This window comes from Medicago truncatula, chromosome 7 (assembly GCF_003473485.1).
Source record: "Medicago truncatula cultivar Jemalong A17 chromosome 7, MtrunA17r5.0-ANR, whole genome shotgun sequence".
Lineage (NCBI taxonomy): Eukaryota > Viridiplantae > Streptophyta > Magnoliopsida > Fabales > Fabaceae > Medicago > Medicago truncatula.
In genome coordinates, this window is record NC_053048.1 from 1310881 (window position 1) to 1328976 (window position 18096).

General features: G+C 36.3%; 1 protein-coding gene and 1 non-coding gene across 2 annotated transcripts; one reads left to right on the top strand and one right to left on the bottom strand.

The window, feature by feature from the left end:
- Positions 1-1217: 1217 nt before the first annotated feature.
- Positions 1218-1324, bottom strand: LOC120577245 (small nucleolar RNA R71). Its single transcript, XR_005643320.1, has one exon. It is a non-coding gene; the product is annotated as a small nucleolar RNA R71 (small nucleolar RNA).
- Positions 1325-13458: 12134 nt separating this feature from the next.
- On the top strand, positions 13459-14378 carry LOC25497404 (polygalacturonase inhibitor). Its single transcript, XM_013591979.3, has one exon. The coding sequence runs from the start codon at positions 13500-13502 to the stop codon at positions 14190-14192; it is 693 nt and encodes a 230-aa protein (XP_013447433.1). The 5' UTR covers positions 13459-13499; the 3' UTR covers positions 14193-14378.
- The last annotated feature ends 3718 nt before the right edge of the window (positions 14379-18096 follow it).

Sequence of the window (18096 nt, forward strand, 5' to 3'; positions counted from 1 at the left end):
TGGGGTATGACAAATATCAATTCATAAAACGAAAGTGGAGCTTTGATATTCGAACAAGTGAATTTAGACAATGATTGCAAAGTCAGCGAAATAGGCTTTGCAATCTTTGAGACATATAGTTTCGATCTTCAAGGGAACTAATAACAATCAAGTCAGCGAAATAGGCTTGGTTGTTAGAGGAACCAAAATCTAATAGTAATAAAGTCAGCGAAATAAGCTTGGTTGCTAGAGGAACAAAAGAGAAACTGTCTTGAGAAATTAGGTCTAACATAAAGTTATAAGTTTAATAGTTTGGTTTGAGAAGGACTTGTCGTTAGGATGAACCAATAACCCCAAGACTTTTATCTTTTATTTTATTATTTGCTTTTAATCAAAAACCCAAACCTTTCTACCTTATAAACCTTTAGTCCAATCATTATCTAAAGTTAATTGAATTCATAACTCCCTGTCGGAACGATACTCATATTTTACTACTTCGGTAAGACCGTGCACTTGCGGTTTTATCTCATCAAGTTTTTGGCGCCGCTGCCGAGGAGTTATTGTAATTTGATTAACTTTTTAATAGTGGTTAGTCTAAAAAAAAAAAAATATAATATAAAAAATATATATATAAAATAGTATATATATATATATATATATATATATTTATAAAATATTTTATTTCCTTTTTCTTACCTTTTTATTTTTTTTATTTTTTTATATATTTATAATATATTTTATTTCTTTATCTTATTTTGTTTTTATTATATATATATATATATATATATATCTCCCCCCCTTTCTCCTTATTTTTTATTTTCTATCTTTAACCGTTTTGATTTCAGGCATGGCTCAAAGACAATAATAACGACATGGATGAGAAACGTGCTCTCAAAGAGTATGCAATCACATCTTCAGATGAGTCGTACGATGCTATTGTGTACCCAACGGTTGAGGATAGTAAATTTGAAATAAAGCCTGCACTTATTTACCTAGTGCAGCAAAATCAATTTTTCGGATCACCCGCTGAGGATCCGAATCTTCATGTTTCAAATTTTTTAAAACTCAGTGGAACTTTGAAGGCAAACCAAGAGGCCGTAAGGCTGCACCTCTTTCCTTTTTCCTTAAGGGATAGAGCTAGTGCTTGGTTTCATTCATTGACTATTGGTTCTATCACTTCATGGGACCAAATGAGGCGAGCTTTCCTTGCCCAATTCTTTCCCCTTTCTCAAACCGCTCAATTCAGGGCGAGGCTTTTTCAATACACTCAAAAAGATGGTGAATCTCTTTACGATGCGTGGGAGCGTTTCAAAGAAATGCTTAGGCTTTGCCCCCATCATGGTTTAGAGAAGTGGCTAATTATCCACACCTTTTATAATGGTCTTTCGTATACCACAAAAATCTATGTTGATGCAGCTGCAGGTGGAGCTTTGATGAATAAAACTTACACAGCAACATATGATTTGATCGAGGGCATGGCACAAAACCACTATCAGTGGACAAGTGAGAGAGTCATCACTGCTTCTTCACCCTCTAAAAAAGAGGCAGGTATGTACAAAATTTCCTCCCTTGATCATCTAACTGCTAATGTTGACACACTAACACAAAAATTTGATACAATGAATACTAGTGTTGTCACACCTGCTCCTGTATCACCTCCTTATGAAGTTTGTGGTGTATTTGGCCATATTGGCATTGATTGCCAACTAGGTCGTGTTGTTAGAGGTCCTGAGCAAGTAAACTATGCTCAATATAATCGAGGGTTTAGAAACGACCAATTTTTTTATCAAACCCCTCAAAATCTTTTTGGACAACAAACAACACCACCCAGTTATGCAAACAACCAAAGAGTCCCTCAAAAATCCAGCTTGGAACTTTTAATGGAAAATTATGTTATAGATCAATCCAAGCAACTCCAAGAGCTTAAAAACCAAACTGAATTTTTGAATGACTCTCTTGCCAAAATCACATCCAAGGTAGACTCCATAGCAACTCACAATGAGATACTTGAAACCCAAATCTCTCAAGTGGCCCAACACGTGACTACTTCCTCTCAAACCACCGGGATCTTTCCAGGTCAAACTGAAACCAACCCCAAAGGCCATATAAGTTCTATTATTCTTAGGGATGGTAACCAATTAGAGGACCTCGTTGTGAAAATTAAGAACAATGAGGGAGAGATAGGAAGTGATGAGCCTCAAAGTGAGAAAACTATAGGAGAAAATGAAAAGCCATTTGTTTCACCACCTCATGAGCCTAAAAATCCATTAACACAAGGTTTTGTCAAATCAAAGTTAGATGACCAATTTAGAATTTTAATCGATATACTTCCAAACAAATTGTCATCTAAACTTAAGAATCTAGAAAGTTTTCTCATACCTTGTGTCATAGGATCCAAAAGCATTGAGAAAGCCATGTGTGATTTGGGAGAGAATGCCAGGTTGACGCCACTATCCCTTTGGGAAAGATTGGGTATAGGGTAGAGAAACCTCTTGAACGTCAAGCTAATGACTATAAAGAAGCGCTTCGTGGGAGGCAACCCACGCATTTAACTGCTTTTGTTTTGTTGTGTTTTGTTTTTATTTGTTTTGTAGGTAATTGTCCGACTATGATTCAAGAAAAAGAAAATTTTTGAAGTCCCGGTCTCCAGAACCTTGGCACGGCCCGTGCTCACACTGGCACGGCCGTGCCAGACCTTGCCCTTCCCAAACCAGGCCAAACTCCAGGAACTTGGCACGGCCCGAGCCAACCTCAGCACGGCCGTGCCCGACCTCAGGTAAGGTTAAACCTCATTTTCCTTCATCTTCTTCCCTCATTCTTCAAACCAAACCCCTCTCATCCCTCCTACTTCTCTCTAAAACCTCCATAACCACAAAAACCATTCCCACCACAACCATCCATACAAAATCCACTTTCATCCACCCAATCCACAAAAATTCACAACCTCCATTATACCAACCCTTTCCACCAAAAACATTCACTAACCCCAACCTTCACCACAAACACCAAATCCAACCAAGGTCAAGGCTATGGCTTCCAAAAGAAGTGGAAAAGAAGTTGCAACATCTTCAAGAGGACCTCCCCCAAAGAAGCAAGTACCGGCAAATAACCATGGCATAATATTCAAGGACAACAAGCAAAAGGATAGGTATATAAATCTCATCTCTACACCTTTACATCCTTGCAGGTACCCTGATAATTATGACTTGGTTACATTAGGCCTTAGTGACAATGTGTTTAAATTTCTAAGACGATTAGGGTGGGTTGCTATGTTACGACCTATGTGGGGTTATGAAAGTTTCACCTTTAAGTTTTTAAGTTCAAATGTTTTTACAAAGGAAAAGATGAATTTTGATAACCCTACATCATAGAATCTCTTTCCGGCTTATGAACATTGATTACGAGATGTCGCTTCAACACTTTTGTGATGAGATGGACTTCGCTAACGCGGGGTTCATCCACGACTCTTGGGATCAAAGTCTTACGCCGGTTGACTATCAACCCACCACCTTTTGGGAACAGATCACCGACCTTAGGCAATTTAACACACGATACCTTCAAAAAGTAATGACTGGCACTATTTGGGGTAGGACCGAAGTGGGGAACACTAGGAAGGATGAACTCTTCATGTCGTGGGCCATGCTTAACAACCACCCCGTTAACACATGCTTTTACTTGCTTGATTACCTTTCCCATGATGGTAATAGGTTTGATAGTAGGGGAGAGATAGTTGTGGGTGGTATCATCACATACATAGCTAGGCAATTGGGAGTGGGTGAGGACCAAGGGATTACAAAAATTGAGGGAAACAATAGGCTTAACATAGAGACCCTTATCTTTATGAACTTCATTAAGCCCCATCCACCCATGTCCTACACACTCAAACTCATTGTGCCTATTTTGATTATACTTTCTAACCCATCTCGGACTAACACCGAGGTGGAAGAAAATTTGTTGTATGTTGTTGATGATCCACAGGTACATGAAGAACACGATAATGAAGGCGAGGAAGATGCACATTTTCACCAAGAAAAGGAAGGTGCACAATTGTACCATGATAAGGAGCACCATGACCATGATTCCGGATAAACAAATGAAAATGCAAGATGGGCATGGATGCATACCGAGGCTGAGAGGATAAGCACCAAGCAACTAAGGCAAGGTGTTGAATTGTCGGGACTAAGGAATTATGTCCTAAGGGGCAACCGCATATCCGAAGAAAATAACCAAATGCTTCGGAACATGATGCACCATCTTCACCTCCAAGGTCCTACCTATAGAACTCAATGAAAAATGTGAGCTTTCCTCTTCCTCTCTTCTCTTACTACTCCTCCTCCTCCTCCTTCTTCTTCTTCTTCTTCTTCTTCTTCTTCTTCTTCGTTTATCTTATTTTGAATCATTGAGGACAATGCTTCTCCTAAGTGTGGGGGGAGCCTAATAAAGTGTCTTTAGTCGTAGTGTTTTCAAACTCCCTTGAACTTTATTCTTTTGTTTTGTTTTATTGTAAAAGGCATGGTTAAGTAGCTAATTTTTATTGAAAATATCATGACACAAAATTTTCATTGTCTCCTCTTATTTGATTGATTCTTGTACATGAAAGCAAACTCTTGTGTTTTAAGTCTTCTTGATATACCCACATCTTGTTTTAAAGTGAATAAAATTCTCCAATGAGAAAAACACAAAGTTGCTTCCCTTGAGTAAATGTATGAATAGGTATTTTAAGGAAACACGTTTTAATCTTAGTGGTACATTAACCTTTAAAGATTCTCAAAATGCAAGTAGTATAAGTGAGTATAAGGGATTTCATAAAAAGCCAAAAAGCCAAATAAATTCCAAGATCTCATCATTGAATCTAGATTGGGGAAGGAGGTAGGCCCTCCGACTTCCTACGTGAAGATGATTGTTATCTTGAGAAAAAACTTTAAAACGCATCATTGAATCTAGATTGGGGAAGGGGGTAGGCCCTCCGACTTCCTACGTGAAGATGATGTTTTAAGGGATACCATTGAATCTAGATTGGGGAAGGGGGTAGGCCCTCCGACCTCCTACGTGAAGATGTTGTTCCTTAAATAAAGAACTTAAAATGTGCAAATGGCAAAGAACAAAGATTCTCAAATACTCCCATCTCTCTTATATGAATTCTAGAAGGAATCTTTCTTGGTTGGTTTAGTGCTAGGATTAGACCATGTTTCCTCATAATGCCTATCTTATACAGGAGCAAGAAAAGGGTTGGACATCACACACACACTCACTTGAAACTTGATCGTTGGGTTGAATAAAAATTACAAGAAATGCTTGAGTTTGTGATTAGTGTACATTTGGGATTTAAGCCCTTGAGGAGACATGTGCTTTAATTGAATTGTCATTTGATATAACTGTTGGTGCTACTATGTTTATGCCTTTTGCTTGAGGACAAGCAAAGATTCAAGTGTGGGGGAGTTTGATGAGTCATTTATATGCTATTTTAATATGCTTTTTAGTTTAGTTTTATTTAGATTTTATATAATTTTATATTAGTATTATTTCCTTTTTAGGATAGTTTACTTTAAATTGCAATTTATTATATTTCAGGGAAGAATATTGGATGGATTGAGTCTTGGAGCAAAAGAAAGGGATTTGGAGCAAATTGGACACGAAAATATGAAGATTGGGAAACAAAATATGTCTCCCACAAGTCAGAAGCCTGGCACGGCCCGTGCTAGCCTTGGCACGGCCGTGCCACCCTCCAGAAGACCTTTTGCTGCTTTTGCTTGGGCTCTAAGCTATTCTATTTTGGCGCACAATCTACCGAGGAATATTCTTGGAATATACTTGCTTAGATTTTAAGTCAATTGTGTACTATAAATGGAGTAGCTAGCCATCAAAAATATTCATCTTTTCTTGGAATACAATATGTGACAATTGTCTTTCTAATAAAAGTTCATTTTACTTTATTGTTATTTACTTTTATGCTTTCTCTCTTCTTCTCCTTGTCTACGATGAACGTCAGTGAGTAGACTTCTCTTGTCTTGGGATTGTTGGATAAGTCTAATGACATAATCCTAATCAAACCAAGCTTTAAACCTTAATCTTATGTAACCCTAATTCCTTATCTAAATTCACCGCTTTAACATGGATCAACCATTATCAAACTGTGGAAACGAAAGTGGAGGGTTTGATAATTGTTTATCCATCATCTCAAATATCAATTCATAAAACGAAAGTGGAGCTTTGATATTCGAACAACTGAATTTAGACAAGGATTGCAAAGTCAGCGAAATAGGCTTTGCAATCTTTGAGACATATAGTTTTGATCTTCAAGGGAACTAATAACAATCAAGTCAGCGAAATAGGCTTGGTTGTTAGAGGAACCAAAATCTAATAGTAATAAAGTCAGCGAAATAGGCTTGGTTGCTAGAGGAACAAAAGAGAAACTGTCTTGAGAAATTAGGTCTAACATAAAGTTATAAGTTTAATAGTTTGGTTTGAGAAAGACTTGTCGTTAGGATGAACCAATAACCCCAAGACTTTTATCTTTTATTTTATTATTTGCTTTTAATCAAAAACCCAAACCTTTCTACCTTATAAACCTTTAGTCCAATCATTATCTAAAGTTAATTGAATTCATAACTCCCTGTCGGAACGATACTCATATTTTACTACTTCGGTAAGACCGTGCACTTGCGGTTTTATCTCATCACATATCCATTTTTTATCATTCATTGACAGAAGGCAAACTACCTTCTGATCAGCCAGATCAGAGAAATTTATTTTATAGACATTCTCAACTCTCTTTCCCTTGAATGTAATGGATTTGTCATCCTTGTTGACTAGTGTGCAGTTGGTCTTACTGAACGTTACATCATACCCATTGTCACAAAATTGACTAATGCTCAATAGGTTATGCTTCAGACCATCTACTAGCCACACATTATTAATTGAGATGGAGGAATTACCAATAGTACCTGTACCAATGATCTTTCCAGTTTGGTTGCCACCAAACTTCACTTCTCCTCCATCTTTCATTGTAAGGGTAAGGAACAAAGCTTTCTCTCCAGTCATGTGCCTTGAACATCCGCTGTCTAGGTACCATGACCTTTGTTTCTCTCTTGCCCTTAGGCACACCTGCATTTTTGGCCAATTCAGATTTAGGTACCCATATCTTCATGGGTCCTTTTGGGTTAGTTTTGGAGGTTTTACTTTTCCTCCCTTGTACCCTAGGGTGAATGCTGAGTGGCTTCTGATCATTCAATACTTTAGGTTTGACACCTTTTGGTATTGTTTTCTCAGAAGCAGTAACTGCTTTGTTCTTCTGATCCTTTTGTTTTGGGATTTTAGATTCTGGTTTAATCAGATTCTGATGAACAGGTTCTGATCTTTTCAGAATTTTAATCTTTTGACTCTTAGGATCAGATTTTGTCATAACCTTGAACTTAAGGTTTTCTGGCTTTGATGTGATCTTAGCCTGTGAACCAGAAGCTTCAGGTTTTGACTGAACAGCAGTTACAGCATTTGTACCTTCAGGCACAAAGGTGGATTTCAATCCATCCTTGATACAATCACAGTAGCTCTTGAGACTGTATTCTTTGGATTTCTCCTCAAAATATCCAATCCCTTTGCCTTTGTTCTTGTATGTGCTGTAGATCATAGAAGCAACTTTGCTTCTGTCTATTCCAGCCATAATAAAATCATCCAAGGCAATCTCATGTTTATTGCCTGAACCTTTATCACATTTTTCTTGTAGCTTCTGACAAAGACTCTTGAGTATATCTTCATATGTTGTTGATATGAGGTTAAACCCTTTGAGTTCTTCTTCAGAAGCTTTCAGTTCCAATAGAGTTGTCTTTTGTTGTTTCATCAAATCAACATATTTTTCTTTTAAATCTGTCAACTCATTGGTTCTGTGTTCAAACAGTGATAAAAGTTCTTTTAGAGAATCAACAAGTTCTTGTCTAGGGATTTTGGAATATACCTCATTTTCATCTTCTGAATCTGATTCAGCTTCTGATACTGCTTCTGATGATACTGTTGCCACTAACCCCACGGCTGCCTTAGCATCATCATCAGCTTCTTCTTTATCAGAACCAGATTCACTATCCAAATCTTCCCAGGTCGCCATCAAGCTCTTTTTGATTTGCTTTCTGAATTTACTGGAGTTGAAGCTTGATTTCTTGGATTTTCCTTTAAACTTCTCCTTCTGAAGATCAGGGCAATCAGCAATGAAATGACCAGGCTTCTTACAATTGAAGCATCCCTTCTGATCTTCTTTCTTGGAGTTCTTGTAGCTACCTCTCTTGCTCAAAAATTTCTTCTGCTTCCTTGCCAGATACTCAAGCTTGTTGGACAGCATAGCAATCTTTACAGATTGATCTTCATCAGAATCTCCATCAGGTGATTCTTCTTCAGATTCACTGGCTTTGTAGGCTTTGGAAGATTTTGAGGTCTTTCCTTTAGATGGTAGAGCAATGGATTTACTCTTCTTAGAGGTTTCATGCTCATTTAAACTCATTTCATGCACTTTGAGTGAGCTAACAAGATCTTCAACACTTAAAGTATTTAGATCCTTAGCTTCCTCAATAGCAGTTACTTTGGGTCTCCATCTTGAAGGTAAGCTTCTCAAAATCTTACTAACATGATCAGAAGCAACATAGCTTTTCTTCAGTATTTGCAATCCAGAAACTAAAGTTTGAAATCTTGAGTACATTTCTTCTATACTCTCATCATCCTTCATTCTGAAAAGTTCATACTGATGAACTAGCATCAAAGCTTTAGCCTCTTTCACTTTCTTGCTGCCTTCAAAGTTTGCACATAGAGAAGCAAACATAGCCTTCGCAGTAGATTTGTCACTCATCTTCATGTATTCGGTGCGAGGTATAGAAGCCACAATGATTTCTCTTATCTTGTGGTGTTTCTTATAAAGCTTCTTCTGAGCAAGAGTATGTATTCTTCTGTCTATAGCAGCTCCTTCTTCATCCAAATCCAGATCATCAACTCCATCTTCCAGTATGTCCCATAACTCCTCATCCAATCCCATGATAAAGCTGTACATATTTGTTTTCCACCATGAAAACTCTTCTGGATCTCCATTAAACTTTGGAGCTTTTCTAGAGTCTGTTTTCTTGTCAGCAGTATCATAGTCATGCTTGACACTTGTATATTTTGTAGTAACTGATTCCTCATCTCCAGACATGTTTTTCTAATGGATCTTGAACTGTAACACGGTTAAGTGCTGTGATAACAAACCAGGCTCTGATACCAATTGAAGGTGAAAAACACAAGAAGGGGGGGGGGGGGGGGGGTTGAATTGTGTTTTCTTTTTCTCTTAAAAAAAATACTTCTTCTGATAAAACTTCAGAAGCAGTTTGATTGCTTCTGATGAAATGATCAGAGACAGATTGCAGCGGAAAAGAGCAGAGCAGAGAAAAGAAAGACAAAGACACAAGCAGTTATCCTGGTTCCTTCCACAACACGGAAGTAGTCCAGTCCCCCTTGCACTTCCAAGGAGATTTCACTATAATCACAAAGATTACAACTGCTCAATACTTTCTAAGTATGAGACTTCACAAAAATGCTCAAGCACACACGCAAGAGTCTTCCAATACTCAAGCACTAAGCAAGAGACTTCTAATGCTCAAGCACGCAGGCAAGAGACTTCTAATCAAACAAAAATACAGAGAATTGAGTTTGAGTTGAACACTTGATATACAATCAGTGGTGTTCACAATACAATACAGTAAAGACTCTAGACTTTGAATTTCTAAGATGTATCAAATCAGTGCAGAAATTCAGTGTGCTTTGTAGAATCAAATTGACAGAGTTTTGGCGCTTTTGAACTTATGTATCTCTTTTTACAATCTTCAAGTCTTCACTCCTTTATATAGAGGCGTGAAAGAGACGTTGAGATAATCAGCACGTCTAAAGAGTCGTTTGAAATCCTTTGATTATCCACCAGTGATCCTTTGCCTGATTTGGGTGTAGTCCTTTGAAGAATAAGCTTCAAATTCATTCCCATCTTGAGTGTACAAATTCTGCAGGCATGGCTGTTGTTTTGTCTTGTAGCGTAGACAGAAAACAGAGTAGTGGAGGTAGTGGTTGTACACTTGTACTTTGTCAACTCTATTAACGAGAGACAAGTGCTCAGTGTTATCCATATATCCGTTGATACCTCCCTTTCAATTCTTCGTTCTTCTTGGATAAGACTGAATTGAGAATCAGCTACTTTGAATCTTCAGTTTGATTAAAGGATCAAACGTAGCTTCTGGTGAAGATATTGCTTCTGATGACCTTCTGCTTCTGATGACGTCATCACTTCAGAAGCACTTCAGCTTCAGGAGCAGTTTTCTTCAAATGCTCAGAATTTCTTTTTCTTTCCATTGTTCTTCCAAGACCTAATGAAATAACTTGAGTAGCCTTTGGTCCTGTACACTTGAACAATTATTAGTAATAACCAATTGACAATTTTTAATACCTTGTTATCATCAAAACTTAATAAGGTTCATTGTGAAACACATTTTGTTCCAACAGATGTCTTATAGGGTTGTACAAAATACGGTTATGTTTTACAACTCATCCTAACAATAATGCTTTGGGCCAGGTCTGACCCGATGAAGAGAAAGATATAATAAAGGAATGAGAAGGACATAACAGAAACATGGACCGAGTTCAGGTTACCCCTCGGGTTACTCGTCCCGTTCCAAAAAAAGTTGAGGACGATCCTCTTGGACCTAGGAAAATGGGTCTATTGGGTTGAGATATGTTGTGTTGTGGAATCAAGTTTGTCGTCGTCCGTTGTGGTCCTTCATGAGTCCTTCTCTATTGAAGGAGGGTGGTGTACGTACCTTCACGTGCTCGGACGTTTAAGTGAGTGAGGGCTTAAGAGAGTGCTGCTAAAATATGATAAATGTAATCTTGGGGGAAACCTTCTATTTTTGAAAACCTTTGATGATTTTATCCGATACTTGCTAAATGTAATCTCATACACAAATTGAGGGAGGGAGTCCCGTGGTGTTGACGAGTTGGGATCATCTCCATTTATAAAAATAAATGGATATTGTCAAGAAAGAGATAGACACAAAAAATAGGTGGTGGCTCATGTCATTAAATGAGTCTAACCACGATTAATTATTTTAAATTTTTATTGTGTCTTTATCTCTCTAAATAGAAACAATGAAGAAGATTCTAGATAGAGATGATCCTAATTCGATGGAGACAGACACCTTGAGCTCACAAACCCTTAATGTTGACATTAATTGTATGTTTATATATCAAAACTAAGCTAACGAAAATGTCCATTTATTTTAAAAGCATTCACTATATCTTTTTTTTGTGTATATCTAACTTCAAATTGTATAATCCATTTACTTTGACAAATGAAGAGGATCCTTACTCGTGTATCACCCATGGTTCGAGCACGCCTTAGTTGAAACAATTGAGGCATGTCTTTCTTGTCGCACAATTTATCAGTGGGAATCGAATTTGGAAACTTTGGATATTTGAGGTAAAATGATACTTTGTATTGTGGTGGATCATCTCAAAATCTATATCGACATAGGTCTCACAACAATCGAAAGGATAAGACTTGAATATACAATATTAATTTCAGTATAGGAAAGAAGGGCTCTCAGGATTCAAACTCAAAAACTTTTGGTTTTATTGATCTAATATAACTAAATATGTAAGATAATCAACCAACTAAATATATAAACTATTGATTGAAGGTCAAATATTAACAATTTTATTCCTAATATATAACATGTGAAAACTCGTCATAATTGTCTCACCCAAGAAAATGATATTGGTGTAAGTGGTTCAGACAAAACCAACTAAACTGAGAATCCAAACCAACCCAAACCAAAGAAGTATTTGACTTTGCTTGGTTCAGTTTAAAACCGAATCAAATTGACCTAAACCGATCTAATTTGGTTCGGTTCTCGGTGTTTTATTTTGAGATCTAAAAACCGATGAACCGAACTGATGCTTACCACACCCCTTCAATCTAATAAGATCATTTTATCTTCACCTCACACACACTTAAGTAAAGTAAGGATAATGCATTGGAATTTGGCGATTCAAGTTGAAATTGAATTGAAATTTTAGTGTGGAAGTGTTTTTTTTTAATTTGACAGCTAATCTAATTTTAGGATGTTGTATGCATGAAATACAAATTCATGAAATATTTAGTATATTGTATGCATGAAATATAAATTTATAAGAATGCGAATTTTTTATTTGTATTTTCAAACAAACCAATAAATTGAACCGAACCGATTAGTTTGGTTCGGTTTCATTTTTTAAAAATTAGTAAAAATCGAACAAAACCAAATTGATGAAAATTTCATCGGTTCCAGGGACGGATCCATGTTAAGGCTATGCGGGATTAAAGCCACACATCCAATTTCCCTATTTTTTTTTTATATTATAATTAGGGTAATAGTTATTTTTGGTCCCTGAATATGTAACGAGTAGTCACAATAGTTTCTTAATGTATTAAAATTTTAAAATAGTCTTGATTTTGCGCTTTGCTAATCAAAATAGCCCTGAAGTGACAACTAGTATGTATATTAAAAGACTAATATGACAATATTAATAGATTATTTTAATTTTAGAGACTATTTTGACTACAAAAGTGCACAATCAATGACTTTTTTTAAAATTTTGAACATTGAGGGACTATTATGGTTACTCCTTACGCATCCAGGGACCAAAATAATTATTACCCCGTATAAATAAAGCACAATATGCTAAGAATAAGACCAACAAGTCAAGAACCTTGTGCAAAACTTGTGGAAACAAATAAGTGCAACACATTTGCTATGATTTATAAGCTTTTGAAGTTGACTTTAATTTTGTCGGTAGAAAGTGCAAGTGTTAGCAACTTAGATTTTACCCTCACATACACCAAATATCTGAATCTGCCCTGATCGGTTCAAACATTTTTTTGATTGAAAACTAATCCAAACCGACCCTTAATTGACCATATTCAAATTTTGAGAGATTTGCCTCATGTCATCACATGTGAGCGTTCATAGAGCTTTGCACTCATAGTATCGTTTGAGTCATGTTTTGGACGCTAACTCTCAACATAAAAAGTTTGGATCAGTCCCACGCCCCACTTAGCATGTGGGAATAGTTGCCTCATGCAGGAAAGTGACATTGACAATACTCATATTTGAAGGGCTTTACATCACATAGCTCCCTGCTCACATGTGTGAAACTTGCTTATTTCAAATGAATAATGCAACAAAATTATTATTTTACTGGTTTATATGGACACAATCTCTATACATATAAAAAAGTTTCGGTGTCATATTCCAAAAAAAAGACCCCAACCAGAAAGAAATTATTACATGATCTTGGACCAATACATTATTTGTGATCTTGATGAAGATTTTTACTTTGTTGTTAAAGTAATAAAATTCCAAAAATAATCAAACTTTTTCGGAAATAAACATGCAAGGTACTCATTATAAAGGAGTTTTGGACCCTATAAGTACCCTTCATTTATTTCAACTTCCTACATCAAAAACCATTACTCCACAAAAATGGAGAGAAATCCATCCATGTCCCTCATCCTCTTCCCCTCCTTCCTCCTCCTTCTCCTCTTCCTCCCCTCCTTAACCTTCTCTCTTTCTCCACCACCACGCCGACACCACTGCCACCCCGACGACGAAAAAGTCCTCCTCAAAATCAAAGACCATTTCCACAATACAAGCCTCTTCTCAACCTGGACTCCAAAAACAGATTGTTGCAAATGGCGCATAGTCTTATGCAAGAAAATCCCAAAAACAACAATCTACCGTGTCAACTTCCTCGAGATCGACGGTGCTGATGACCTCGTCGGTACGATCCCCCCACTCATTGCTGACCTACCATACCTGGAGACCCTCATATTCCGCAACCTCCCTAACCTCACCGGTCCTATCCCTCAAGCCATTGCGAAACTTCCTCACCTTAACTTTGTCCTCCTTAACTGGAACAGCCTAACCGGTCCTATCCCTGATTACTTTAGCAAGCTCACCAATTTAGCCACTTTAGGGCTTAATAACAACCATTTAACCGGTCGGGTTCCGGCTTACCTCGGCCGCCTTCCTAAGCTTGTAGGCCTAGATGTGAGCCACAACCAGCTTTGTGGTCCTATACCAAAGGATGGAGGGAAGTTGCAAGGGTTTGATCCGTCGTGGTTTGAGAATAATAAGTGTTTATGTGGTGCTCCCTTGGCCCCTTGCAAGACCTAGTTAACTAAAGGGATGCATGCTTAATAAATGGACTTCATGTATTATTGTGCTCTTGTTTATGCATGGAGTTAAGAGAAATGCAATCTAATTATAATTAGTATGGATAGTCTATGTTTTAAGTACGTTCTCATCTTCTTAAGTATTATTACATGCGTGAATGAAACTTCTTGATCAGTCCATAACCAATAGCATTTATTATTTCAGAACTGCTATATATCACGATTAAATACTTTACGAATAAATCATGAATCACATATATTCCATAGTTGTTAACCATAAAATATTTACTATCAATATTACTTACATATAAATAGGAGACAACATTGTTATGCATAACCCTTTGGACTCTATGTGGATTATCAAAACACGCTTTCTCATGTTTGACCACTTTATTTGACGCAGGTTTTAGGGCTGTCTATCCTACCGTAAAAGTCTCAACCTTCCATGTAACATTCTATGTAAATATTCACTTTTATTTTGTCCCTCGTGCAACAGACTTAGTTTAAACCATTTTTTATTTTTTATTTTTTTTTATTTTTTATGATTAACCATGATTATCATTATCCAAACATTTTTCCTATTGCAATCGAGAGTGGCCGAAGAATCTTATTATCGTGATTAAGCATTTCCCTTATTATTTTCATTTCATGCAGCTAAGACAAAACATAAGTTTCATAATTTGTATGCAGATATAAATCTGTGGGTACAAACACATAGTGTGGTGAGATGGTTTTAGAGGGTATCCTTTGTAACTCCAAAAACTGTTGTATTATTCTTGTGGTGGGTTCCCAATATAGACCTAGGAATTAATGGATGACACATCATCATGATTCATGTCCTGATTAAAATTCGGCATGTGACGTTTTAAATTTATAGTCACATGTGGTTACAATGGTTTGGTTTGGTAAATATCTCTTTTCGTCTCTAAAATATTAGTGAATTTTAGTTTTAATCCTTGTAAAAAAAATTATTTAAATTTTGTCCTTTTAATTTTAGATTCTTCCACTTTTGGTCTCTCATTCCACCACGTCAGCTGAATCTGCATACATGTCATGTAAAATGAAGGATTAAAAGTGGAGGAATATGGAATTACAGTGACCAAAAATAGGAGGAATTTGAAATTACAGGGACGTAATTTATGCAGATTCTTCTGACGTGATGAAAGGAGGGACCAAAAGTGGAAGAATATGAAATTAAAGGGACAAAATCTAAATCTTTTAGTTTACAGAGACTAAAACTGGAATTCGCTAATATTACAAGGACGAAAAGAGATATTTGTTGGAACAAAATGTGTTTCACAATGAACCTTATTAAGTTTTGATGATAACAAGGTATTAAAAATTGTCAATTGGTTATTACTAATAATTGTTCAAGTGTACAGGACCAAAGGCTACTCAAGTTATTTCAATAGGTCTTGGAAGAACAATGGAAAGAAAAAGAAATTCTGAGCATCTGAAGAAAACTGCTCCTGAAGCTGAAGTGCTTCTGAAGTGATGACGTCATCAGAAGCAGACGGTCATCAGAAGCAAAAGTTTTCATCATAAGCAATATCTTCACCAGAAGCTACGTTTGATCCTTTAATCAAACTGAAGATTCAAAGTAGCTGATTCTCAATTCAGTCTTATCCAAGAAGAACGAAGAATTGAAAGGGAGGTATCAACGGATATATGGATAGCACTGAGCACTTGTCTCTCGTTAATAGAGTTGACAAAGTACAAGTGTACAACCACTACCTCCACTACTCTGTTTTCTGTCTACGCTACAAGACAAAACAACAGCCATGCCTGTAGAATTTGTACACTCAAGATGGGAATGAATTTGAAGCTTATTCTTCGAAGGACTACACCCAAATCAGGCAAAGGATCACTGGTGGATAATCAAAGGATTTCAAACGACTCTTTAGACGTGCTGATTATCTCAACGTCTCTTTCACGCCTCTATATAAAGGAGTGAAGACTTGAAGATTGTAGATAGAGATACATAAGTTCAAAAGCGCCAAAACTCTGTCAATTTGATTCTACAAAGCACACTGAATTTCTGCACTGATTTGATACATCTTAGAAATTCAAAGTCTAGAGTCTTTACTGTATTGTATTGTGAACACCACTGATTGTATATCAAGTGTTCAAGTCAAACTCAATTCTCTGTATTTTTGTTTGATTAGAAGTCTCTTGCCTGCGTGCTTGAGCATTAGAAGTCTCTTGCTTAGTGCTTGAGCATTGGAAGACTCTTGCGTGTGTGCTTGAGCATTTTTGTGAAGTCTCATACTTAGAAAAGTATTGAGCAGTTGTAATCTTTGTGATTATAGTGAAATCTCCTTGGAAGTGCAAGGGGGACTGGACTACTTCCGTGTTGTGGAAGGAACCAGGATAACTGCTTGTGTCTTTGTCTTTCTTTTCTCTGCTCTGTTCTTTTCCGCTGCAATCTGACTCTGATCATTTCATCAGAAGCAATCAAACTGCTTCTGAAGTTTTATCAGAAGAAGTATTTTTTAAGAGAAAAAGAAAACACAATTCAACCCCTCCTTCTTGTGTTTTTCACCTTCAATATTTACCCTATTACTAATTACTCTACTTATCTGACCATCTTTTTTTATAAAACTACTTTACAATAAAAATCATGAGTATTGTTAAAAAAAATTGTTGAAATCACAAATTTATCTAAAAATATATGTTACTTTTACTAAATTGTCATTTTTGTATATATACATTTATTTTTCATATTTATCAAGATAATTGTTGGTATTAATAAGGATATAGACATATAGTTGAAAAAATATTAATAAGTGCATATAAAATTTTGTAGATATAGAAACAACAATGAGGAGCCATTGATTTGCATCAAATTGATATATCAATCAACTATAGTAATAACGTATGATGCTCTATGTACGATATATAGTCATGTATGTTTATGTCAACTGTATGGGCAACCATACTTACTCCCATTTATTTCTTGCTCAATTTGGGCAGAGTTCAAAGATCAAAAGAGATCAGTGATTCGTACTCTTTATCATTCCATGTTTTGTTGCACTTGTGTTCAGAAGTCATCAATAATAGAGCATGCGGTGTGGCTTTTTATGTGATGGGATGGTTTCCCTATGCAACTGGACAAATTGATGATAGCTCATTCAGTTGTCTAGGAAGGACAATGATACGAACAATGACATTATTAATGCCACCTAGTATGCACTATAACAATTCATATAGTTTGATCATCTGAACAATTTATTTGTTGAAATTAAGCAGCAATAATTACTTATTTAAGGATTGGTTAAATGGTATCCATTTAAGTTATGAGTTTATGGAGTTTTATCCCCTCTTGTTTTAGAATTGAACGAGATTCATATAAGGTTATAGGCACGTCAAAGTTATAGGGTAGTCAATCTAAGAGGCATGGTGGACCTTTGTACAGAGTATTAGGTGGTATTAGGTGGGGTCATGCTTTCTCAAAGATAATTGAAACATAGACTTAAATTAGAGTTTTTAAATTTATCATAAATATTCTCTCATCTACGAATCTTAGAAATACATTAGTATACTCTTTTGTCTTGATAGTTCTACAAACGGTCAACTATATCTTGTCTACCTTATCAAGGATGAAAGAGTAAAATTATTATGCAACATTCAGATTAGGATTTTGGCCTAATTCTGAGCTCATTCACCATTTTTATAACAATTTTCCTAATTCGGGTGGTTATCCACCGTTATCTTAGATACTTCCTAATTTAAGTACGTATTCACTGATATCTTAGGTATGTCACCTCCATAATTCGAGTGATTATTTACCGTTAAATATTAAGACCTTTGCATCATAAAATTAAACTTTTTCTATAAAGTCATTAAAATAAAAGAAGACAAGTTAGGGCCTGAACCACATACAAAAGAGATTATCCATGACAGAG

Bases quoted from the DNA above. Each gene is read 5' to 3' on its own strand.
- LOC25497404 (XM_013591979.3), top strand. From the start codon at position 13,500: ATGGAGAGAAATCCATCCATGTCCCTCATCCTCTTCCCCTCCTTCCTC.